This window comes from Haemaphysalis longicornis, unplaced genomic scaffold (assembly GCF_048455015.1).
Source record: "Haemaphysalis longicornis isolate Haplotype H1 unplaced genomic scaffold, Haemaphysalis longicornis Haplotype H1 scaffold_9, whole genome shotgun sequence".
Lineage (NCBI taxonomy): Eukaryota > Metazoa > Arthropoda > Arachnida > Ixodida > Ixodidae > Haemaphysalis > Haemaphysalis longicornis.
Window position 1 is genome coordinate 91,697,728 of NW_027526460.1, and position 24,865 is coordinate 91,722,592.

A 24,865-nucleotide genomic window follows, 5' to 3' on the forward strand; every position below is an offset into this window, starting at 1 on the left:
GCCGGAATACATTGCTCCATGGTTCCGAAGCCAGCTCTAATGGGACTCGTTGTAAAGCACTTCATTAGCAGGGTTGCCAGATCTTCAAAACATAATGTCGCCAGAAAATTGCCAGCAGTAGCCAGGAAAGTCGCCGCCTTGAACTCAGCGTTCCAAAAGTAGTCAGAAAAATCGCCATTTTCACTGTCTTCATTGTATTCCCTGTCTAGCATGCGTAATCACGCGAAGAAAAATTAAACTTCGCTGTTCGATATCTCGGAGTACGAATGCGCTAGAAGAATTCTGCCAAATGAAATTGCGTAGAAAGAAGATTGTGTCTAACTCTTCAATACAAACATGGCTGCATACCGCAGCCGCTAAAAGTTAACTATACAATTTTAGTTAATTAAGCCACCGACCTCACTAGTTACTACCTCATTGTGTGTCCCCCTTGGCGCATAACCTTGCTGTGGCGGAGGTGTTCATTTAAATATAAGCGCTTAATTTGGAAAAAATCTGTCGACTTAACTTTGATCACTCAGTATTTAATATGAATGAACGAATGAATTTATTGTTAACATGTAAAAGAAAGCCCCCCAGCAGGCGTAGTTTGTCTCACTTAAGGGTGGACACCGGCACGCCTGCTGTGGGGGGTGGAGGGGAAGTGAGGAATGGGGAACACAGTTGTACAGGAAAGAGAGGATAGAGAGAAGGAGAGGATAAATATCAACATATATACAGGACTAACAAGGGCATGTATGTACAACTAATTCAAGCTAAACGCTAGATAATATTGTTACGTTCCACTAATTCTGCTTGGCGTAGCGGTTTAATCCCGCCCGCCTCGTTGAGCTGAAAAATAGAAATAGGACGTGGGAGCTGGGGACTTTGGAAGGGAAAGAAGGAGCCGGCATTCTCTCCGTGGTGTTACCTCCGGCACTTTACCCTTTCTTGTCTTCAGGGTCTACGCTCTTTCCTAAGAAAATTGTTTCCGGGGGTAACAGTATTAGAGTAATACATAGTTAACTCGAACTCGCATATCTTGAAAAATCAGCCATGTCGAAATATTCCGCGGTACCAAACCATTTCCTATACGTCCCATGCATTCGTTACCCTTTATTTTGAAGTATTTTTGGACCAAACTGCGGATGTCTCGAAATCTTCACTTAAAGTGAAACGAAAACTTCGCCGCCGTGGACCGTTTCACAATATTCGCGCGATGCTGCCGCGCCTAAGTCCCTCGATTTTTTTTTTCGTTTAGCCGCGCCTATCACAGAGCCGATGTTTTCACCGAACGTGAAGTCTGAGCCCAGAGGCATATGAACTTCTTGAAGCTACGCTGTTGCTTGTCATGTGACGGTAGAGACATCCGCAGAGCTACAGTGTACTAGAAGATACAAGTGTGTCGGGAGGGGAAAAACCCAAAGGAGAGGGCAGGTCCCTTTTTGCGATGCAGTGCCACAAAACCCAGTCAGTGAACGTCTCTTGTGTTTTTATTCTCTGTCAAACATTTATCAACAGCAGGATTGGAAGCTGCTGTTGAAGAGCTGGTAAGTAGTAGCGCCTTTTTTGCAAAGAACTCGACTTTCTGCACGCCATTGGACTGCATGCATACCTGTAGATTTGAACACCTGTCGGTTTCGTGACCTTCTGTGCTCTTGGCAGCCCCTCTCTTCCTATTTTCTTCGCTTTCTCTTTGCTTCCTACTTTTTGCTCTACTCCCATTTTTAAAACGCCTCTCTTTCTCTTTCCTTCCTACTTTCTTCTCTACTCCTATCATTAAAACGCGTCTCATATGCCGCGCGGCAAAAACTCATAATTAAAAAAAAAAACACGATATTCCATGGAAATTCGCGCAACCTTGCTTATCTCGAACATCCGCTTATCTCAAAATATTTCTCGGTTTTTATTACTTCCAGTTAGCGAGATAATGCTGTATAGAAATACTGCCTCCAACTTGCAGTATAAGACAGTGATACATTTATTTCAAAAACTTGTTGGCTTTGCTCGCGTGCCTCCTTTAACCGCATCTCAAAAATTACAGGACATTTTCTTTGTTTTGTTTTGATTGATTGATTGATTGTAGGGTTTGTGCGCAACGCAGGCCATGAGGCGCGCCGTAGTGGAGGGTTCCAGACTAATTGTGACCACCTGGGGATCTTTAACGCGCGCCGCAATCTCGCACACACAGGCGTTTTTGATTTTTGCCTCCATCTGAAAAGCGACCGCTGCGGCCGGGAAACGAACCCGCGACCTCGTGCTCAGCACCCCAACGCCTTAGCAACTGAGCCAGCGCGGTGGGTAAGTTTTGTTTGTTGATTTACCTTGCGGGCTCCCAGGTTCTGTGGCCGGTATTTGTGGCAGCTTTATGGTCTGTTCTGGGCTCTCCATCCCTGCTTGCTCTTGTTCTGAATGGGCACAAATCCACATATCAAAAGCAACTGAAATCGCTGCAGAACAACGAAGTGTAGACTACAGTGTTTCCGGCTGATATTTTTGTGTGTAATGTATATCCGTTATATCTAAAGTTATATCTTATATATTATATAAGATATATCTATATATATATCTAGAGTTACAACCGTTATATCTAAAGTACATATAAATAACAGATGCTTTTGTCCAAGTTTGGACGAAATACAAAGGGAAATGAATACAAAGGTTATAAATTTCTATTACGAAAGTAAGATTGGCTATCTGGTGGTAACTCCGTCCTCATTGTCAACTTCTAAACCACAAGGTTTTAATCTTGATCACGTCGGCTTTGTGCTCATGAGTGAACACGTTATGACGAAGACGTTCGTTCAACGACTGATGCTTCTAGCCCACAGGCATGAATGTAACTAATTATCACCTGTTCGTGCTGATGTGTGTAGGTGTATATGTCATTTCGCGTGACTTGGTTATGTGGGAGTGCCCATTCATGGGCTAACATTGGGTTTTAAAGCGAAGCTTTATGACTAGGCGAAAAATATCCGCCGGTTTCGTGTGCTCAATAAACTCAATCAGCGCAACCCCATGCGCATACGTGTAAAAACAGATTGGAGACGAGTTAGAACGAGAAGGAGAAAGGTTTGATGGCATTATAGATGATGCAGCTTCACTATCGCACCTATCGACTATCGAACTATCGCACCTATCGACACTAGTAAGAGGGAGCGGTGCAGGGAAGAGAGAATATATATATATATAGGGAGCAATAACACTTGGAAGAAAACGGCGAACAAGGTAGTGATTGTTGTCAACGTTTCAGCAAAGAGACTTGCCTTCGTCCCGGTGTCTCTTTGCTAAAACGTTGGCATAGAAAGAAATGCCGGCAGTCTACAATGCCAAAGAAGACAGGGGAATGGTTAGACTATTTTGTACCGTTAGTGTCGTTATATATTATATTATTTTTTAATTAATTACGTGAGAAAGAAAGAAAGAAAAACACGCGCCCAGAGTGGGGAAAGAAACCCACGCCTTTCAATTAGATCTCGACTGCCTTACCAATTCGGCTATCTGGGCGACTGTGTTCTCCTTCACTTTCTGGGGTATTTATATTTTACTACAACTGTATCTGACGCTTGAGGGTGGTAGCCAGAGCCACTCAGACTACACGGGGAGAAGGGGACCTTCTTTTAAACCCCCGTGGCGTGATGCGAACGTCTACAGCCTGTCATAAGCGGGTAACTGGCGGGAAACCTCTTATGCTACCTTGGCATCAAGCCTGCCAGAACCGAGGCCCTCACTAAGCTTTCGCACGATAATAGGGTTTGGAAATGAGGGGCTCGTTAGGAAAGACCGAAAGAAATGCCGGCAGTCTACAACGCCAAAGAAGACATACGTGAATGGTTAGACTATTTGTACCGTTAGTGACGTTATATCATTTTTTTTAATTACGTGGGAAATAAAGAAAAACACGCGCCCAGAGTGGGGACCGAGGCCATGCCTTTCGATTAGATCTCGAATGCCTTACCAATTCGGCTATCTGGGCGACTGTGTTCTCCTTCACTTTCTGGGGTATTTATATTTTACTACAACTGTATCTGACGCTTGAGGGTGGTGGTAGCCAGCGCCACTCAGACTACACGGGGAGAAGGGGACCTTCTTTTAAACCCCCGTGGCGTGACGCGAACGTCTACAGCCTGTCATAAGCGGGTAACTGGCGGGAAACCCTCTTATGCTACCTTGGCATCAAGGCTGCCAGAACCGAGGCCCTCACTAAGCTTTCGCATGATAATAGGGTTTGGAAATGAGCGGCTAGTTCAGAAATACAGAAAGAAATGCCGGCAGTCTACAACGCCAAAGAAGACATAGGGGAATGGTTAGACTATTTTGTACCGTTAGTGGCGTTACACCATGTTTTTATTAATTACGTGAGAAATAAAGAAAGAAAAACACGCGCCCAGAGTGGGGACCGAACCCACGCCTTTCGATTAGATCTCGAACGCCTTACCCGAATGCCTTATTCGAATGCCTTACGGGGAGAAGGTCCCCTTCTCCCGTGTAGTCTGAGTGGCGCTGGCTACCACCCTCAAGCGTCAGATACATTTGTAGTAAAATATAATACCCAAGATAGTGAAGGAGAACACAGTCGCCCAGATAGCCGAATTGGTAAGGCATTCGAGATCTAATCGAAAGGCGTGGGTTCGGTCCCCACTCTGGGCGCGTGTTTTTCTTTCTTTCTTTCTCACGTAATTAATAAAAAAATGATGTAACGTCACAAACGGTAAAAAATAGTCCAACCATTCCCCTATGTCTTTTTTGGCGTTGTAGACTGCCGGGAATTCTTTCTGTATTTCCGAACGAGTCCCTCATTTCCAAACCCTATTATCATGCGAAAGCTTAGTGAGGGCCTCGGTTCTGGCAGCCTTGATGCCAAGGTAGCATAAGAGGGTTTCCTGCCAGTTACCCGCTTATGACAGGCTGTAGACGTTCGCGTCACGCCACGGGGGTTTAAAAGAAGGTCCCCCTCTCCCCGTGTAGTCTGAGTGGCGCTGGCTACCACCACCCTCAAGCGTCAGATACAGTTGTAGTAAAATATAAATACCCCAGAAAGTGAAGGAGAACACAGTCGCCCAGATAGCCGAATTGGTAAGGCATTCGAGATCTAATCGAAAGGCGTGGGCTCGGTCCCCACTCTGGGCGCGTTTTTCTTTCTTTCTTTCTTACGTAATTAATAAAAAAAATGATATAACGTCACTAACTGTACAAAATAGTCTAACCATTCCCCTATGTCTTCTTTGGCGTTGTAGACTGCCGGCATTTCTTTCTGTATTTCCTAACGAGCCCCTCATTTCCAAACCCTATTATCGTGCGAAAGCTTAGTGAGGGCCTCGGTTTTAGCAGCCTTGATGCCAAGGTAGCATAAGAGGGTTTCCCGCCAGTTACCCGCTTATGACAGGCTGTAGACGTTCACGTCACGCCACGGGGGTTTAAAAGAAGGTCCCCTTCTCCCCGTGTAGTCTGAGTGGCGCTGGCTACCACCCTCAAGCGTCAGATACAGTTGTAGTAAAATATAAATACCCCAGAAAGTGAAGGAGAACACAGTCGCCCAAATAGCCGAATTGGTAAAGCATTCGAGATCTAATTGAAAGGCGTGGGTTCGGTCCCAACCATTCACGTATGTCTTCTTTGGCGTTGTAGACTGCCGGCATTTCTTTCTGTATTTCCTAACGAGCCTCTCATTTCTAAACCCCATATATATATATATATATATATATATATATATATATATATTGTCACGGAACGAAGAAGATAGCCATCGGTCCAATCTCCAGAGAAGAAGATAAAGACCCAGCTGTGCGGGCTCCCTCGTGGCCGACATCGTGTATATTGTGCAAATACATCACTCGCATCTTCCATGGTTTATTTCCTGCGTCCTGCCGTCACGTAAGATGTTTTGGTGGAGGTTGCAGAGTCGATCCTTATCCTGGCCCCAGATTCGCTTCGTCTCGGCCACTTGAACATCGTTGAAAGGCTCTTGGATCGCATCGGCCGGCCCAGCCCCAGTGAGCCATGGACGCACCATTCCCCAGCCCAGTGTCCCCAACCTATGACCTGCCGAGATAAACCGACGACGTGACCATCCGCGGGCTACTTAGAAGACGACGCCGTTCCCCTGCCCAGAACTCCGGCGTATCTGCGAGGCCTTTGGATGTTGTTTCACTGTGTCGGCGGGCATTGATGCACCGCGGCCAGTTCTCACCACGACCATCATCCTCATCCGTGGCGGCGAGGACTTTTCCCGTTTTTCTCTCGTCGTGCATTGTCACCGCATCTGTACATTTCCGACGGCCTCGACCGGGAAGGTCGCTTTCGACGAAGGGGATGTGTCACAGTAAGAAGAAGATAGCTATCGGTACAATCTCCAGAGAAGAAGACGAAGACCCAGCTGTGCGGGCTCCCTCATGGCCGACATTGTTGACGGGGAGGGGCAAGATTTGTAGCGAAGAGTATGAGCAGACGCCCCAGAGCAAGTCGACCTAACATAGCGGTATCCGCCTATGCGGGTATGCGGTGTATTGGTGCAGGAAGAAGATGCAGAGGAACGCTCGCCTGGCTGAAAGGCTTTATATAGGGGTAGGTCCCCAGGTGGGAGAGAGAGAGAGAGAGAAAGGACTTTATTGAGGTACCGGCAGTCGGGGACGGATCAGGCCACGCAGGGCTTCACCGTCCCGTAGTCTTCACCGCTCACCGCGGCGTCGGGCCGACCCCGAGGTCTGCGTCTGGTCGGCGCGGGCTACTTGGAGTGCCGCCGCTGTCGCCCCTAGCCCTCGCTCCCGCAGGAGGAGGCCGAGGGGAGTGCGGGTTCCCCTTTCGCCTTTGCCTGTCCAGTGCAGCCTCGAGTCGCTGGATGGCCCTTAGCTGATCTTCTCGCCCCGAAGAGCGCACTGAGTCCGCAATATCCGGTGGGAGGATCGGCCTCCCCGCACTTGAGTCGTGGTTGATATTCCGGGAAATTCCTGGAGAGAAAGGATGCGTGGGTGTTTGTTGCCCCACCGCGCGGCCTACCGAATGGTTCTCAGAAACGCCGGAAGCAGAACACGCGGTGAGAGCAGTCCTTCTCAGAAGCTATCCGTAAGAATCAGGTCAAAAGGAAAGGTAGAGAAGGGGGAAAATAACTGGGTCCAGAAAAAAAGAAACAAGAAATTAAACAAGAAAAAGGGGGGAAAAACGACACACAGACACACACAAAAAAGCAATAACCGCCCAACTGAAATGGCACGTGTCGCTAAGAGCAAAGTTCATGGAACAGGCCTTTCCTGAAATTCAAAAACTAAACGATTAAGTTAGAGGGACGTATGGGGCACAAGACAAAGCTGACCCAAAAGGCAGGAACGTTGCAGCTTCGCCGGTGAACCATGTCTGGAGTGAATGGGCGCATTCTTTTATGAACGTCTTTTTTAAAAGCACAACTCTTCCTTGTGTATGCGATTCGTCGCTTTTGTTTTAGCTTTCATTTATTTATTTTCAAGATATAACAACAGTCACACCATTCCGTGCTCTTACCCTATAAACCCCGTCGCATGTCCGCAGACTGTTCTGCCTACTAAGGCAACCTTGGCAAAATTGCTGAGCCGAAAACTTTCCTAAATCCTTCACAGGAGGTGGCCGCAAAAGACCGCCGCCGATCAACGAACGTGTAAGAAAGTAGTGTTGGGCAAAAGTGTCACAGGTGATGCGGCAAAAGAATACCTTCACGGAAATACCTCTTAAATATGTAATGACACATCGTTGAAACGATATCTGCAAACGCTACAACGCAAGTTCAACACAGTAGATCCTAATGCGGATTTCCACGATGTTATCTGTGCTATGTGATACGCCAGGAAGGGAAACTACGCTAGAAGTAAAAATCTCTCTCTGGAATAATCCGCTCAGTTATGCTGACCACCTTGCGCACTACCGCCTCTGAAGCTTCCACTTCCCCATCCCTCGCGCCGAGGCACGGACATGGCGCAGTCTACAGACACGCTTCTATTTCAACTCCAAGGCTACTCTCGTTCATCACTCCCACCACATTCTCCTATATCTGCCATTCTTGCGATTTTTCCGCCACAACAGCCCATCTTGTACAGTTCTACCCACTGTACCCTGATCCAATCCCCTCCTTATCCCCCAAGCGGCGGGAACGCGCATTGACTAGCTTGCACCCGGAAGACCAGCGACGCCTGATAAACCAGGGCTGTGCAAGCCTGGGGCTTTCTGAACGACGGCTCCCCAACTTAGTTATTTTTAACAGCGAAGCTGTGCGTGCTCAAACTTTCGCGGGTCGAAATGTGGTAACGTGGTCGCAGCTCTGGGAAGAGGGCATAGCCTAGAGGGGGGGTTAGGGAGAGCATGCGCCAAGCACACATGCAGCAAGTTAACAGAATGCTTGAACGAGGCGTTTATATAGGCGAGGCGTTTCTAAACTACTAATTATGGTGGCAATGTTTACACTTCTCAACATTGTTGAACAACAAGAAAACATTAGGCATATTCGAGGCAAGACGTCAATACACAAGTGATATTTGCATTGTTCTGTTAATTAAAATACATGGCTGATTGATTTTCAAAATAGCAACTAAAATACGCCATGACAAAGCAAAAAGAGCTCGCTGAGCCCCATCGTGAAAGTCTTCCGAGTTTAAAAGTAACCAGATGTTCCAGTAACTGGCGGGAGCCGTGGAACACGGGAAAAAACCAATGGGGGCTAACGGGAAGAGATCTTCTCGCCTTGAAATGTTCTAGGAGGCTAAGCCCTGCGATCAGGAAATGCTAGGCAGCTTCGCTGTTGACATCAGCCTTTGCGACGTTATAGAGGCCATGAAGACAAAGTACAAGTTTGTTTTATTCGAAAAATCTCGTGCTTTATAGTGCCCTTGGCGCTTGTCCAGTAGCAAAAAATACGTTATTAACTGAGGTATTACATAATGCGGGCCAAATCTCAATTCTCCCGCCAAATCGTCTGTTTTGTGACATCAGCGATGACGCATTCAGGGCAGGTATTTAAAACCATTGTTAAGTATGTTGACTAGGGCAGCAGCGAACGACGAAGCACTTTGTTTGCTTGGTTTACTGTTTGCCCTCTAGCACGAAATTGCTCTTGGTTATTTTTGTTAGGGTTGATGGTAATCGTTCGTGGAACACTGAATATGCAGGACAAATAGGGTGACGTATGACAATGTCGCTTATGCCAATAGGCTAGGGTCGTGCCAAACAACCCCAGAGCGCGGGTCTGCTGTGAAGCTATAACAAACATAGTGCGCGCAGTTCGCGCCGATGCTTCTGTATTTACGTGTGCTTTCGCAACTTCAGTTGTTTACTACCCCACCGTTTTTACTGCTGTAAAAAGCATATGCATTAAATTTAGACGCAAATAGCTCGTTCTACAAGCTTATAAGCTTGAACAACATGCATTTGCTTTTGCCGGCCTCAGAAAATCGCGCAGATAACCATAACACGTCATAGTGCGTCATATCATATCATAGGTTGTAGTGCGGGAAATGAGCTAGTGGGTTACATGAGCATTCTCTTTTTTTTTCTAATTGTATAGCTTACTTCAGTGAAGTTTGCGTTAAAAGTGGTGTCAGTGTTATTTTAAGGAGGCAAACTTTTGAATGAACCAAGCTTGTGTTTCGTCTTCAAGGCCCCTTGAAGTCAGTGAAGCTGGGTTAATTTTCTGCTGAATAAAACGTTTTCCCTCATACTCCAGATTAATCAATTCCCTCATCCTCCGGAATGAAATGATAAAAAAAAAATAAACTGAACGATTCGCCCCTTTGTTTCTTACCGATAAAGCCGTGTAAACAATATTGGTATTTTTATATTTCGCTTGTCGTTACCAGACTTGTAAACTTCTCCCTTTATTGACGCGCGTAGTCAGGACAATCGCGGTAAAAGTGACAATTTGCAATTATGCATCTATTTGCAAATGTGTACCTATAAAAGTATTTTCTCGAAATTAAATGTGTTACTGCGACTAGTAAAAGAGGAAAATTGCAAAGCAAATGCTCTATGCCCACCTAAATATTATGCGGGTCAGCGTTCTTTCTCGTTCAAGGTAATTTTTCATGGGCACAACAAAATAATTAGAAAACCAAAATCGCAAAATGCCAACCAACTAGAATCCGACTCTTAAAGGGACACTGAAGTGATATGTAAACATTGCGGGATTACTAGCGCAAATTGTAGTCCGGAGTCCCCAGGCCATGTTTCGACCACTCTAGGCACGTTTACGCGATTTTATTTAGTAGAAAAACTAATTCGAAAACGCTGTCCTCCTCTCTTTACGCTCGCCCATTTTCTGTGGCGTTTTCGTGTGACGTCAGGAGGGGATGAGCTGGCAATTGGATGCGCCACGGCTGCGCTACTGCACGGCTCCCCGGCCGACAGAGCCAGTCGGCCCAGCGTTTCGGCCGCCGGCCGCCGGCGGGTCGTCGTAATCAAGGAGGTTAAAAAAAATTGCTTGGTCGCAATTCGTTCGCTTAGTTGAAACGAAGCCAGGACACGTTTGTGAATGGAAGAATGTGCCTTTCTTTACTTGGTTTGTTTGTACACTGTATCTAGCTCCAAGTCAAGCTCGCTTCACACAAGCGCTGCACATGCGACACTTCGCTGACTGGTACGCCAGTAGGAAAATATAAGGCCTCTTGAAGGCGGGAGAAGAGTCAGCGAAGTCAATATAGGTACTAAGCAAATAAAATCAACTGATATTTTTACCGTACAGCGTAAAACTAGGGCGCGGGAAGCACTTTTTTGCGCTGGGCGAACAAGCACAGCGGTCAGCAGCACGACTACGCATCTGCGAACGCTTTTCCGTCTACGAAATGCAATTCCTAGACGTGAGCTACTGTGGAAACTCGGGCGACGCTTACTGCACGATCGCAGTACAACAAATAGTCACCTAAGCGGCTTGAAATGCCAAAACTGAATAAAAGTGTAAACCGGTTGTACAATATATACCCTATATTAGCAAGGCATTCGCGTCCCGCTTCGTGGTCTAGCGGTCTGAGGCGCTAGGAATTCTCCGCAAATGTTTTGCGAGTCACGAGTTCGAATCCCCGCGGGTACGTGTTTTTTTTTTTTTTTTTTTTGTAAGCTAACTTTTTTGTTTTCCGCCGATGTTTTCTATATTGAGTTCACCTTTTTTGGGGCCGCAACGTTCATGGCTACACGAAATAGTTCACAAAACGCGCGCAGGCTGGCACTGGCGCGCTAGCGAGTTCTCGTTGGCGCGCTGTTGCCATAAGCACCGACTGCTTGCAGGCAGTGGGCACAGGCCAGAATGAACAGACCCTTGGCCTGGTGCGAACACGCTTTTTACGATACAGGCATGAAGGAGGCAAGCTCCAAATATGGGGGAAAAGCGCATGACATTTGGGCGTCTGCGGGTACGCGGAGGACATTCATGCACTGCGTAGGTCTCGGCTAGTGAATGCTACGACTACAAGCCGTCCTGGGAGGCTTGTCTTGTGCATTTTACAGCCGAGACAACATGGCAGAAGCGCGGTACGATGATTACTGAGATATTGAGAATGCCCATCTAACAAAGCCATTGGTTATGTTTTACAGAACCGAAACCGAAACCGAAACTTGTGTGATTGCTAACCTTGGGCATCGTCCAATCACGGCGCCCCTCCTCTCAACGTCACAGCCTTAGTTGGTGCGGCCGCCGCAAACCGCGCATGGTAGTTTTTCTTCTTTCGCGCTTTGTAAAATAATTACCGATTTGTCAACCGGATAAACGATGAAAAGTGTGCTAATTTGAGCCAGTCTACGCAGTGCAAGCAAAAACGGGAGCTTGACAAATTCACTTCAGTGTCCCTTTAAAATCCTATTACTTTTCGCATAAAAAGTGAAATGTTTCTTGTTCTTTGATACTTAATTATCGTCCCGCTTAGATGAAAAGCGTTACGCTATACTTCGCAATTTGCGAAAGTAGCATAGTCCCTCAAGAAACAGCGATTTGTTAACATGGTTCCGTGGCAGTCAGCTGGAAGATCAGTAGCAGTACGCCTTGTTCTTGTGTTGCGGCCACGTCTTCGTCACCACGGAAATGTAGGCCTGGCGTGTTCTCTTCTCGTCACCACTGTAGCTGTGGGGTCGGCTGGACCTGGTTCTTGCTGCGGCGATTACCTGCATTTTTTTAGTGCGAAGCACTTTATGGGCCCCTGCTTGTCGTCGTATCTCGTCCTGGGGCACGGCATCCAGCCGCCGTACTAATGCGTAACGGGTAACGCGGCGTCACGCATCCAAAAAGAGGCTTAGAAAACAGCACCGCTTCCCCTGGTCGGGACCGAACCCGGGTCCTCCGCGTTAGGAAGGCGTTGTCAATCACACTGGGCCACGCTGCACACGTACCTCATATGCAAAGTGTAGGGGGCAATTTCTGCGCTCCGCCGTTGCCACGGAGACTGCCGTTGCATGGCCCGAAATAAGTACACAATAACATAAAATAAGAAAGAACATAATGAATTCACGCGTTAATTACGCCAAATTAACAAAAACTCAGTCCAGTGTCTATTTATACGCCTTTTTAAAGGCTGCGGCTTCCTCTCTTTACTACTTTTGGTATCAATGCCAGGCTGATACTGAAACTAGGCAAGCGAGTGTGCCACAGCCCCTCTAGCAAATCCCATCTCAGCACATGACAGCTGTCAAGGTGAGGGAACTGGTTTGATTTCTTGTTCCTGTACATCTTCTATTCAGGCGTACTTCCGTGCGAGACCGCATATCGCAGCAACCAAGATAGACGCTTCAGAGTCCATCGCAGTAGAGACAGCCTACACATACAGATACAGGTTCGTTGGTGCGGTCGTCTTTTTTTAATGTGTGAGCGTGTGTCCGTCTGGTGGATTCACTTTCGTTTTTCCTTTTCTTATTAGTATTATTAATGTTAGTATTGAACACTCATCACATGTTCACGAGCTATCTGAAGTAGCAAGCCCAGCATTATGCAGGACTACCCTCTTCGGTCCCATAAAAGAATTTTCTCTTTCTCTATTTTCACTACCATCGTCTTTATCCTTTACCGATTGTGTCCTTTTCTCATCTGCGTTACTATGACTGGGAGACTTGGCCAATTACCCTTTTACCAATCCTATACGCTTCTGCGGTGCAGGCGATTTGCCACATTAATAATGCAAGCCTCTAGTGGTAGGATTGTGTCCTCGTATTATCATCCTTATGATCCTTCTCTTCTTGCCTCGTTTCCTTCTCCTCTCTGTTAGCACTATGGTTAGCCCTACATAAAAATTCGCAGCGAAAATACGCTTGGCAACTTTCGTGTTTAGCAGGCTCAAAATAGTCCCGCGCCTTCCAATGGTGTGATTGGGTCCGGTCATTAGCATTGTCATGGTCCTCTTCTCTTTTTGTCGTTTTCATTTTTTCCTGAGTGTTGTTCTCTTTTAGGGTAACGGCACGTACCGAATGACAGGGGAGCTTCTTCTTTCCCTTCTCCTTTGCCCTTGTAAGCCCTACATGCCGTATTTTCGCGCGTATAACCAGTACTGAAAATGCGAAAATTTGTGTGGCAAAGTAGGGGTGCAGATAATGCGCGGGATTTTTCATTTAGTGCTGCTTCGCGGCAATGCGTATTGTGCCGTGAAGCTCCTACGCAGTAACACTGACTAAGCATTCCATGGCGGTGATTGCGCAAAACGTACACGGACAGGAAGAAAAAACAAGGACAAGCGCACTCTAACAACTGAATTTTATGCGTGAATTGTGACTTTCGCCTTGCAGTCAGTGTATTCTCCTTGCTAAATATACGGTTTTTCTGTCTACATATCTGATCTGTTGCTTGAGCAGTAGCTTTCGTGCAGCTTTGCCTGTATCAAATGTGCGGGCAATATGCGAGGAGTTTTTTTCTTTTCCGGTGGGCTGAAAGTGGGGGTTCTTTATACGTGCACGGGCACCTTATACGCGCAAAAATACGGTATTTGTTATTATCCTAAACGCCCTTGGCCACTGCTGTAATTAGCCTGCGCAAATTCCTCTTACAGCATTCAATAGGTGCCTGCAAGTACACGTTTCCTAGTGGAAAGCGACGACGCATTCACTAGTCGTCCCCAGGCTTACCTTGAGCATCATATTCTAATTTAGCGTGCCGTAGCTGGAACATTCTGACGTAAAACGGTTCAAACCAGTCTGAAGGACTTGAGTGCGAGCTTTAACTTCAGAGCAGTGCAAAAGTTGTTAATAAATCATTTTACGCCCACAAAGGAGAGGTCGGTGAGTGTGGAAACCGTTTTTCCAGCTAAGAAGGTGAACGACCGAACGCTAAAGTCAAGGTCCAGGGAAGATGCAAGAAATGCGAGCTGTACTGGAGTTATGTAGGACAGGCGCTTCGGATTACTGGACCATTGAGTTTTCCGTTCTCTGCTTCGGGTATCTTCATGCTGTAGGAAATTTCCGGACCAGTTTTGACGTTAAGGCCGGGCGACAGATTTTCACTTATATGGGCATTTATTCCTTTCGAATTGTAGAAGTCCTAACTCCCACCGAGTAAGGAAATCTTGAGCCAATAAACAATTTATGTGCAGTTCTGTTTGGTATAATAGCGTACTTAAAAAATGTTGGAATATAACACGTCATTTTTGTTGAGGCTATTAAAAATAACGTATACAAATCGAATGTTTAGATCGAGAAAAAAGGCACGTGCACTCTTACTATCAGATAACAGACTACCTTCGCAGTGATGACAATGATGAGTCTGATGGCTATAGAATTATTACCACTCATTAGCCTAAACTATTTTGATGTTTCTTGAAGTTTCAGGTGAGTTCCGGATTTCGGAAGCGGTCACATGAAGATATAGTGGTAGGCTCTATGGTTGCCGCGGCATTACAACCATCTGAGAACTTTCTTGTACGCCGGGGATCTCATCGTCAGATGTGAGGCCTTTGATGGAAAAGGCTTCTCTGATCGCCTCAAAACTTCGGTTGACAGCCCTAGCTGCAAGAATGCCTCTTATTTGCATTGTTTTTTACCCAGCATAGCAACAACAGTTTAATGTAACGAGGGAGCGCCAAAGCTACGTGAGATGCGTGAGAAATTCAGGGAATAAGGACCAAAATGGGATTAAGGGATGCGTCCGAGCAACGTCGGCTTCCCAAGGAAAACTTTTGGGTATTAAGCACTGCTCTAACTGAAACCAGAAATCGAAAAATGCAAATGCAAATCGGAAAACCATCAGTTGCCCTGCTTTGAGACGGAACTTTGTGGCATCACACGAAAGCAATATTACAACACATTTCTCAACACAAAAATTTGCCTGAAACTAAAAAAAATTAAAATTGCTGGCTCAAACACGGAATATTTTAAAGCCCTTCGTCGTGTTCAAGCGTGCCGTGTTCTTTTATAAGACGCGCCAGGGCTTTCTCCCATGGATACAAGATAAAATGGAAGCTCAAGCGATTTTGGGAAGCCTTCCTTTACGTATTCATATCTGACACGCCCTTGCTTATAGCCATGATAATGGCTCTACCAACTTAACTTGCGCTTCGGGTATAACCGCCAAATTTCGACAAAAATGCCTGACTTGATGAAATAATTGAAAGAATGAGTGACCCGAAACCCCGCTTGCTTAATATTAGAACAGTCGAATGTTGGTGTGTCGCGCGAGACTGTTTTATTATACTTAGTTTTTTAACCACTTTTGCTAAATCCTTCACATTTCTTTCTTTATCGCATTCCGAGAAACGCCGATGTGATGTTTAGGTTCTTTCCCGTTGTTCTGTCTTGGCTCTAACGCGGTTGGTGCGTTCTACGTCCACGTGCATTGATTTATTCCTCACTAATTTTAACCTTCTTATAAGAAAAGCTGCGTTTTCTTTTGCGGCATAAGTGACCGAGCGCCTATATTTGTTAGCCTAAATCAGGAAATAGACACGATAAACACACGTACCCGGGCAAGACAGCGCATCATAGAAAACCGACATAAGGATTTTCGTAATTAGTTATGTTAACATGACTGGAGCGAAGTTTACTGCGCTCGAGATAGTAACATGGCCTACGAGTCATTCTTGCATATTTTAAAACAGCCTGTGGCCGCCCACTTTTCATTGCTTACTACTCAGGCTCATCTTCGTCAGATACGAAAGCCCTGGCTCACGAGGGAATTACTTGGTAAAATCAAAAGTAAATCTAGCATATAGAAAAGTTTCGAATTCGTGTGGTCCAGCTTATTCACAAATCTTTCTGTCTTCTCGTAACCAACTTACAAAAGATCTACGTAGAGCGAGAACAAACTATTATCATGTCTTGTTTGGCTCCTGAATGAATGATACGAACAAAGTTTGGAATGAACTCAGCTCAAATTATGAATCGTAAACCTGACGTACCACATACTGTGGAAATCCGCAAGATGGACTTGAGATTGCAGAACAATTAGTGCCTGATACTTTCAACGAGTATTTCACCAGTATAGGAATCAGTAATCGCGATCTCAACGCTTACCGTTTCATGACGACCAATTCTGTCGACACTATCATTCTGTATGTTACCAATGAGTAGAGGTAATTCGTATATTCCAGAAGAATAACAATAGTTCTACCTGTGATGCCGATGGCCTGCAAATTGCAAATTGAGCCTGCCAGGTTTGTCATTATTGTTTTTGTACCAGTGCTAGTTTACATTGAAAGGAGATTTATTTCTCGTAGACACAGAAGTAAGGGAAGTCCAGAACCGCACATGGAGCCGACACACGATCAGAACCAAAGCCACGCAGACCGAGCTTCTCCTACACGAGCGGCTGGTTGTATGCGAGCAACATGGCAATGTCTGGTGCACATGGCGATTATGTGGCATTGTTCGCCGTTCCTTATTAATATTTCCCACTTTACCTCTTTACAACTGCCCCCCCCCCCTCATGAGGAATAAAGCAATAAAGCACCACCCTGAGCGCCACAGAGCACACGACACTAGGGGATCATAATACGTTTTCAAACGCTGTACCTAAACATTCTCCCTCCCGCGACGATGGAGGTCTCAGGAAGGTTTCATGGGATCTATGACGTAGTTAACCGGCGACGTGCGCTCGAAGGCATGGTAAGGACCATGTTACCGAGAGAGATGCTTGCTATACAGTGCTGGTGGGGTGGAGGGAATCCACAGCCATACCATAGAACTTGGTGAATAAGTCGGGTGCGTAGCGGCGTGGTCGTGTCGAGATTTTTGCTGGCTGCTACTGATCTTGAGTTGTAAATGACCTTGCAAGCTGGCCGCATTCTTCCGCGTACTTGGCAGCTTCAGGCTGCGGAGCACTGAGAGCAATCCGGTCGTTAGGGGAGAATAGTATCAAGAGTGCATGACGGTTCCCAAGTGCACAGAAGGAAAAAAGGGCGAGAAAACTTAGGTGGCCTGAATGGCTGTATGGTACGCATAGGTCACGCATGGTAGTACAAGGTCCAAGTTGTCGTGATTCGCTAAGACGTACATCGACACCGAGTCGCCGAGGGTGCAGTCAAGGCACTCAGTGAGGCCATTCGTCTGCGTCTGGTACGCTGGACTAGTGCGATGGCCCAACACGCCACTCAGAAATGAGGCTACGAATAACGTCTAACAAAAAGACACGACCCCTGTCCCTGAGGAGCTCTCGAGGCGCGCGCATGATGAAGCCACGTGTGATAAATGAAGCCACGTATGATGAAGTAGTCGACGTCTCGTGCTATGGCGGCTGGCAGAGCAGCTGTTTTGGCATAGGCCGCCAGATAATCGACGGCGACGATAACCCATCGGTTTCCGGCGACTATGCTGGACAAAAGTCCGTAAAGGTCAATACCAACATTATCGCATGGTTTCTCTTGACATGGAAGCGGCTGCAGTGGACCCACCGAGCTGCACGGTGGAGACTTCCGACACTAGGAGGTAGTACACGACATAACGTAATTCCGCACAAAGTTGTACAAGCCCCGCCAGTAATACCAGAGGCGGACACGTTGGTACGTTTTTAATAAGCCAGCGTGGGTACACGGCGGATCGGCATGAAGAGAAGCGCAAATGCCGGTGCGAAGATGCCGAGGAAGTACGAGCAACCACTTTCGCCCTTCGTTGAGGTAGTTTCTCTGTAAAGCAACCCGTCACGAACCATGAAGTGCGCAGCTTGCCTGCGCAGTACCCGATGTCGTTCAGTACGGGAGGCGTCAGAGAGCAAAGAGATGAGCGAGAAAATCCATGGGTCCTTGCGTTGTTCAGATGGCATTTCAGTAAAATATGTTGGAGACCTAACAGCGTGGTCAGGCAATATGACGGCAGTCTCCGGTGACACGGGAGAACAGGAGCGGGCATCAGCGCAGGAGTGTTTGCGGCCAGACCGATATATGACACGTAAATTATACTTTTGTAGCGGAGCTACCTGCCCACACGGATCTTTTAGTGTGGACAAGCAGCATAGCGCATGGTGGTCGGTTACGACGTTGAATGGGTGCAAGTAAGGTCGGGTCTCGCCTAGCGCCCAAACTATGGCCAAGCACACCTTTTCCGTCACGAAGTAGTTAGACTCAGCCTACGATATGGTACGGCTGACGTAGGCAACGACGTATTCGTCAAAGCCTGATTTGCGCTGTACGAGCACAGCGCCAAGACCGGCCCCGCTGGCATCAGCATGATCATCAGTAGGCGCGTTCGAGTAAAAAGGCCGCAGGAATGGTGGCGACCTAAGAAGTTTCCTTAACGTCACAAACGCGTTCTCACACGCAGAGGACCACTTGGTGAGGTCTTTGGAGGCACCAACGAGAAGTTCCGCCAATGATGCAACGATGGCCACAAAGTTGCGGCAGAAGCGCCTGAAGTAAGAACAAAGGCCAAGAAAGCTCCGCAGGGCCTTCAAAGATGTCGTCTTAAGGAACTCCGCAACTGCGTTAAGCTTACACGTGTCGGGTACAACTCCATCTTTCGAAACGACGTGGCCTATATACTGACCTTCCGAGCGAATAAGTGACATTTCTTGAGGTTGAACTGCAGCTTTGCGTGAGCAAGACAAGCCAAAAGTGGTCCAGGCGCCGTTAATCTGTCTCCAAATCCGGAGAAAAAAGGACGATGTCGTCAAGGTAGCACAGACGTGCTTTCCATTTTAGTTTGTGCAAAATACTTGCCTTCATGCGCTCGAAAGTGGGAGGCGCATGGAGGACAGTGGCAGTGGCAGTGGCTCGAAAGTGGAAGTCCGTCAGTTCTTATAAAATCCGTCTTTGCGGGATCAGCCTCTGTCATAGGTACCTGCCAGCACCCCAAGCGCAATTATTGCGACGAGAAATATTTGATATTCGCTTCCCTGAAAGCTTTGGGAAAAACTCGTACGTACTCAGGGTAGGGGCGGCGCCCCGAAACACAAGTCACATGGGAAAGAAACTAACAAACGACCACACACCATACAGAGCTTATTCTGCTAAAGGCAAGCGAAAAAGACCCCACAAAACAAACAAACAAACAAACAAACAAAACGAAAAAAGAGGGGAGGGGGCGAGGAGGAACATACGGCATGAACGCGAGGGGTGGGGATGATAGGAAATGCGACAACTTCATGGGTGGCGGAAGCCCGAAAAACATCCGGTGTCTCCAAGCGGGGAAAACTACAAAGCACATGCCGCCACGAGCAGTGAGTGTACATGCGCGTCGCCGGTAACATGGATTTATTACCGACCGTCTTCAGCGTCAAGGTCAAGAATGCAAGCGGGGCCCTTTACTGTATTTGGAGCCCGGGCAGCTTCCGCTACTTTGTGGGGTCCTACAAGAGCTAATGGGGGAGCCCATTTGAGGCGTTCCCTTCCCCGCATTCGCCTCCCTCTGTACACGGCGTAGCGTCGTGTCCCGCAAGCCCAATGCATGGCGTATTAACTGTTAGCACTAGGCTTGTCGCCCACACGCGTGGACCCCTGGACGTATTCCGCGCCAATATGGCGGAGAGCGGCAATTTGTAAAAAAAAAATGAAAACAAGAAGAGAGAGGCGACAGTCGGTGTGTGCCGTGCCTAAGGATCAGCCAAAAAATAGAAAAGAAAAGAACAAGAAGGAAAAAAAGGGAAAATGAGAAGCAAAGCAAAACATGAGCGAAAAGACAGGAATTACGCGCGCACCTCTTGAACACTAGCATTGGGATCACAATGTGAATAAAAGACACCCGATCCAGAAGCCACAACAGACACCCAAATAAAATACTTCTTACACGCTCGGTCGAAATTGGAAGCTTCAACATTTGATTTCACATTTCCCAAGGATGAAATGGGTATGACATATGGTGACATAAACAGGCAATGGGTACAATATGGCTAATAATGAAGCGTGTTATGCTTGTTAAACGCTGAGACAAGAAAATGAGAGAAAGGAATCAAAAATAGGGGGGCGAGAAGTGAAGTGTTGGTAGGGGGTCGGAAGAGGACGAGGCAATTATAGTGACCGCAGAATATAGCGCTAAGTTGTTGGCATTTCGATGCACAACCTCACACCGGGAGCGACAGGCTGCCTGTGCACCTCAGACCGTGCAATACCATGCGTGGGAAAGGCCGACGCAAAAGCGGATGTATTTAAAAGCGGATGGAACCATCCTCCTTGGTCACAAGAACTACGGAAGACACCCAGGGGACAGTTGGAGGGCGGAATGATGCCTCGCTCAAGCATGTCGTCCACATGTTCTTCAATGGAATGTCATTCTTTGAGGGAAACGCGATAATGTTTTAATCGTAGCGGTGGGTGGAAGCCGTAGACTATGTATGAATGTTCTATGTTCAGTAGTGTCCGACTTTTGCGTTCGACTTAGCGGAGCTTTCAAGCAGCCAGAAAACAAGCGAAACCAATGGACTAGTGCCAGCAGTTAAACTCTTTGGGTGGGCGTGAGATCACCATAGATAGCCTGATTGAGAACCTTGGATGGTAAAACATCTGGTTCGGAAGTAGCACTCAATTCTGTGACATCAGTCATGATGGTGGTATCATCGGGCACATCGATGACAGCACTGAACTAAACAGCATCAATCCTGCCGATATACTTACCCTGCAGCAGTGAAATATCACCCAAGGACCAGTTACTGACAAGCATGCAGCTCGTACCAGCATGGGCCGTTAAAAATGTGGACGGCAGTGGAAGACGTCTCTGTCGGCTGAAGAGGTCGGGTGGCGTAAAAGCGCAGTGCTATGTGCAGTGCAATCGCAGTGCAGGGGCGCGGACACAGAGCAGTGCGGCGGGAGATTTGTATCTTCGCTGGCGACCAAGTTAGCAGCAGTTGTCTCATCATGGTGCGCGTCGCAATCGGATGCAAGTTCAACTTCCCCAGGCGCACAGTCGATTGAAGCATGGTGACGAGCTAGAAAGTCCCAACCCCCATATGACGTCATGGGAACAAGAACGAAGAACGACGTACTCGACTACTTACAAAACATCCTGGATCGTCACGCACGCCATGCGCGCTGCAGACACCTGGATGTGTTGCGCGCTTACGGTACGCAGTGAAAACCCACACAACGGTGTCGCCACTGTTCTAACGGCAGGAAAGAGATAGGCATGAATAACTGAAACTGCAGCGTCAGCCTACACTAACGCCAATGCACGTCGGTCTTCAACAAATATGTCTATGATATTTCAGGGCGAAAAACAAGGCCTGGAACAGTTTGCTACTAACACAGTTCTTGCCTCGGGATCAGCGCCCACTAGTTTTCCTCTTCGTTAGCGGTTGGTCGGTGGCTCATGGGAGAAAGGGACCGACGACGAGGGGAGGACGAGCAACCTGTAGCGAACATGCCGGGATCGGAAGTCGTAGCGGTGAGTTCAGACCCTTAGGGGGCTTCGAGTGGCAACGGCAACCGGCTGTAAGGACCACAAGTAGGGGCTCCGCTATCGTCATTGGTGGGTGTCATGTATTGGCGGCAGTATCGTCTGACATGTCCGGCATAACGGCAAATGAAACAAATGGGACGGGTGTCCCACGTTCGCCAGGCACTGCTGGACTGAGGCGAAGGCCGAGACAAAGGCGGTGGCTTAATCAGTGTAGGGTGCAGGTAAGACAGGGCGGTGACACCTGAGGGGAGACACCTACGGCATCAGTGTACGTGACGACCGGTGCAAAGGTCCTTGCTACGCTTTCGGCATACGTCATCGGTCTGGTAACACTCAAGTTATGACGAAGAGCCGGAGTGGAGGTCGCCGGAAGGGCCTCAGCAACTTGCTCTTGAATTACGCTCTGGAGTGTTGGCCCCAAAGTAGACGAAGGCTCCGTGGTGTATGGCAGCAGTGAGAGCTGACGGGCGATATCTGTACGCACTATCACAACAGAGTTCTCGGGGTCACTACCCAACTCGGTGTGACGCCGTCTTGGACAGAGGTGTGTCATGCGAAGACTGTTTTCGAAGCTTGTCGTAACTTTCGAATAGGTTCACCACTTCAGCAATGGAGCGCCGGTCTCTCTCCAAGAGCCTCTGAAATGCTGCATCGTCTGTTCATTATATTACGTGCTTGATTTCATCAGCCTCTGTCATAAATGGGTTCACACGCTTCCAGAGGTCCAAAACGTCGTCGATGTAGCTCATGAACCTCTCGCCTGTCTGTTGTGTGCCACCGTGCAAGCGTTCTTCGGCGCGCAGTTTTCACACAGCAGGGCGGCCAAAAACTGCAGTAAATTCCGTCTAGAAGTCCGACAACGTGGTTATGCCGGGTCTGTGGTTACGGAACAGCTCTTCGGCGGCATCGGTCAAAGAAAAACTGGCGTTATTGAACTTCATGGCACCATCCCATTTGCTGTACTTATGCGTTCATATGACGGCAACCAGTCATCAAGGTCTTGCGCGTCCGTGCCGCCGAGCATGGCAGGATGAAGTTGAAGGAGTGCTCCAGGACAGATAATAGCTGTGTTCGAAAGCACACCAGGCCTGTCGTTACTGGCAGGCATGGCCGTTGGTATAGTGCGGCTGCGAAATTCCAGGGCTTGGTCAAGGACGCCGCAACCTCCGCCAGAAGGAAAGGGGGTTATTGCTCGTAGACACAGAAGAGAAGTCCAGATCCGTACAAGGAGCCGACCAACGATCGGAAGACACGTGCGGCTGGTTGTAGGACAGCAACATGGCGAAGTCTGCTGGGACATGACGATTATGGGCGTTGCCCACGTTCCATATTAATTCATCCCGCCCTACCTTATTACGATATTTATAATTTAGGTCTATCATCTGCAACCTTTCCTAGAACAATGCAAATGGCGAAGCTTCTTGAATTTTTTTGAAAAAGGAAATAGAGCATCGGCATCTAACTACAGATCGATTTTAATGCTTCCTATATTATATTCAGCTTTAGAAAAAATTATCTTCAATCGCCTATCCAAGTTTCTTGAAAAGAACTCAATGCTTTCAAATAGCCAGCATGCTTTCAGAAAACGAAGGTCCACACACCTAGTGTTACTTGGACAAGAAGAGTTCCTTCTGAAAAACAGTGAAAAACGACAACTAACATTGAACTAACTACAGGTTATTCGAGTACTGGTTGACTACATCGAAGCTTTCGACAGTAGAAATCATAAACAACTGCTTGAAAAACTATACCTATGGCATCCGGAGCATAGCTCTAGAACTTATAACAGCATACGTAGGTCACAGAAGTCGGTTTTCCAGGTCCCATCAATACGCGCCCTCTACTCTGTCAACCGGCATTCTAGTTTTATCAAGCCACCTGGAAGATCCAAGCATGATGAAGCAGTACTCAACCGTATGCGGTTGAACGTCACCTACACGCAATACTACTGTTACAAAATCAACCAGTCCACCCCGCCACTATGCCTACAGTGTGATGTGCGTGAAGATCTGAAACCCTTAATCAGTGACTGTGCGCGATTTAGTACGCAAAGAGTGTATATCGCAGTGTCTCTGGGCCGGCCGCTCTCCGTAGGACTAGAACTGAGGGACGTATTAGGTACTGGAATTCTTTCAAACGTGCCTGTCGTGCTACAAAAGCTTTATTGGCCTATCTATAAGGCACATGTCTTGATCAAACTTTGTAAATAGTAAAAGTATATGGTATTCATCATTATAATCATCATTGTCACCGAATTCATCTGGTGTAGCAAACCAGGCGGCGTAGCTCCGCTGACATTGCCAGACTCATTAAAGATTGTGGTTTCTCAGGTCAATAACACCCCCTCTAAAATTAGACAGCTACAGTTAGGCGTACCACAAGGCAGTATTATAGGGCTCCTTCTCTTCAATATCTACATTATGGACATCATGAACGTTGACAATAATGCCAAATAGAAAAGTTACGCTGACTATGTTACTATCCTCGTTTTATCTTGCGACGTCACGAACTTGGTACTAACCGCTAATTAAGTGCTTGAAAAAATACGCAAGTGGTGTGAGGATAATGGCTTAAGAACCAACGTGGATAAAACGAAAGTGATTCGTTTTCAATCCAGAAGCAGGGAAATCTGCTGACCACCTTATATCGTGTTGAACAACGTTCAAATTGCGCTGGTAATGTCTGCAAAAACGCTCGGCGTTTGTTTTTTGTTCAATACATGTCTTGGAACAGACATAAATTTTATAGCAGGGCAAGTTTCACGCATAATTGGGATGGTATATTCTGTAGGTGATATTCCATTTAAAGTGGAGTTACCATTGTAGAACTGAATATTTTTAGGCCATTTAAAAATTTGCTGTCTCGTATGGAGCACAACTGCGACAACTAATATTAATCATTTATTTTTGTTACAAAAAAGAATTATTCGAGCTTAGTGAGGATCATGTTCCTACTGCCCCCTCGTTTAGTAAACTTTGTCGGTCTAAGATTCATCACCTACTTAAGTACTACTTAGCCTACAAATATACCTAGAAGGTAAACACAACTTCAGGTACATTTCATTGCTAGCTAATCTCCAGACTAATCAAACGCCCTATGTGACTACACTGTCTGAACACTGACATGTTGCCCGTCCACGCACAAAGTACAC

At 47.0% G+C, this 24,865-nt stretch overlaps 1 protein-coding gene across 1 annotated transcript in view; it reads right to left on the reverse strand.

Annotated features, from left to right (window-relative positions):
• Positions 1-24,865, reverse strand: part of LOC144153773 (uncharacterized) — a 107,841-nt gene that overhangs the window by 38,291 nt on the left and 44,685 nt on the right. Inside the window, exon 2 of the mRNA XM_077685497.1 lies at positions 2,304-2,387. Coding sequence (XP_077541623.1) covers positions 2,304-2,387 — 84 coding nt within the window. The remainder of the gene's footprint in view (positions 1-2,303; positions 2,388-24,865) is intronic.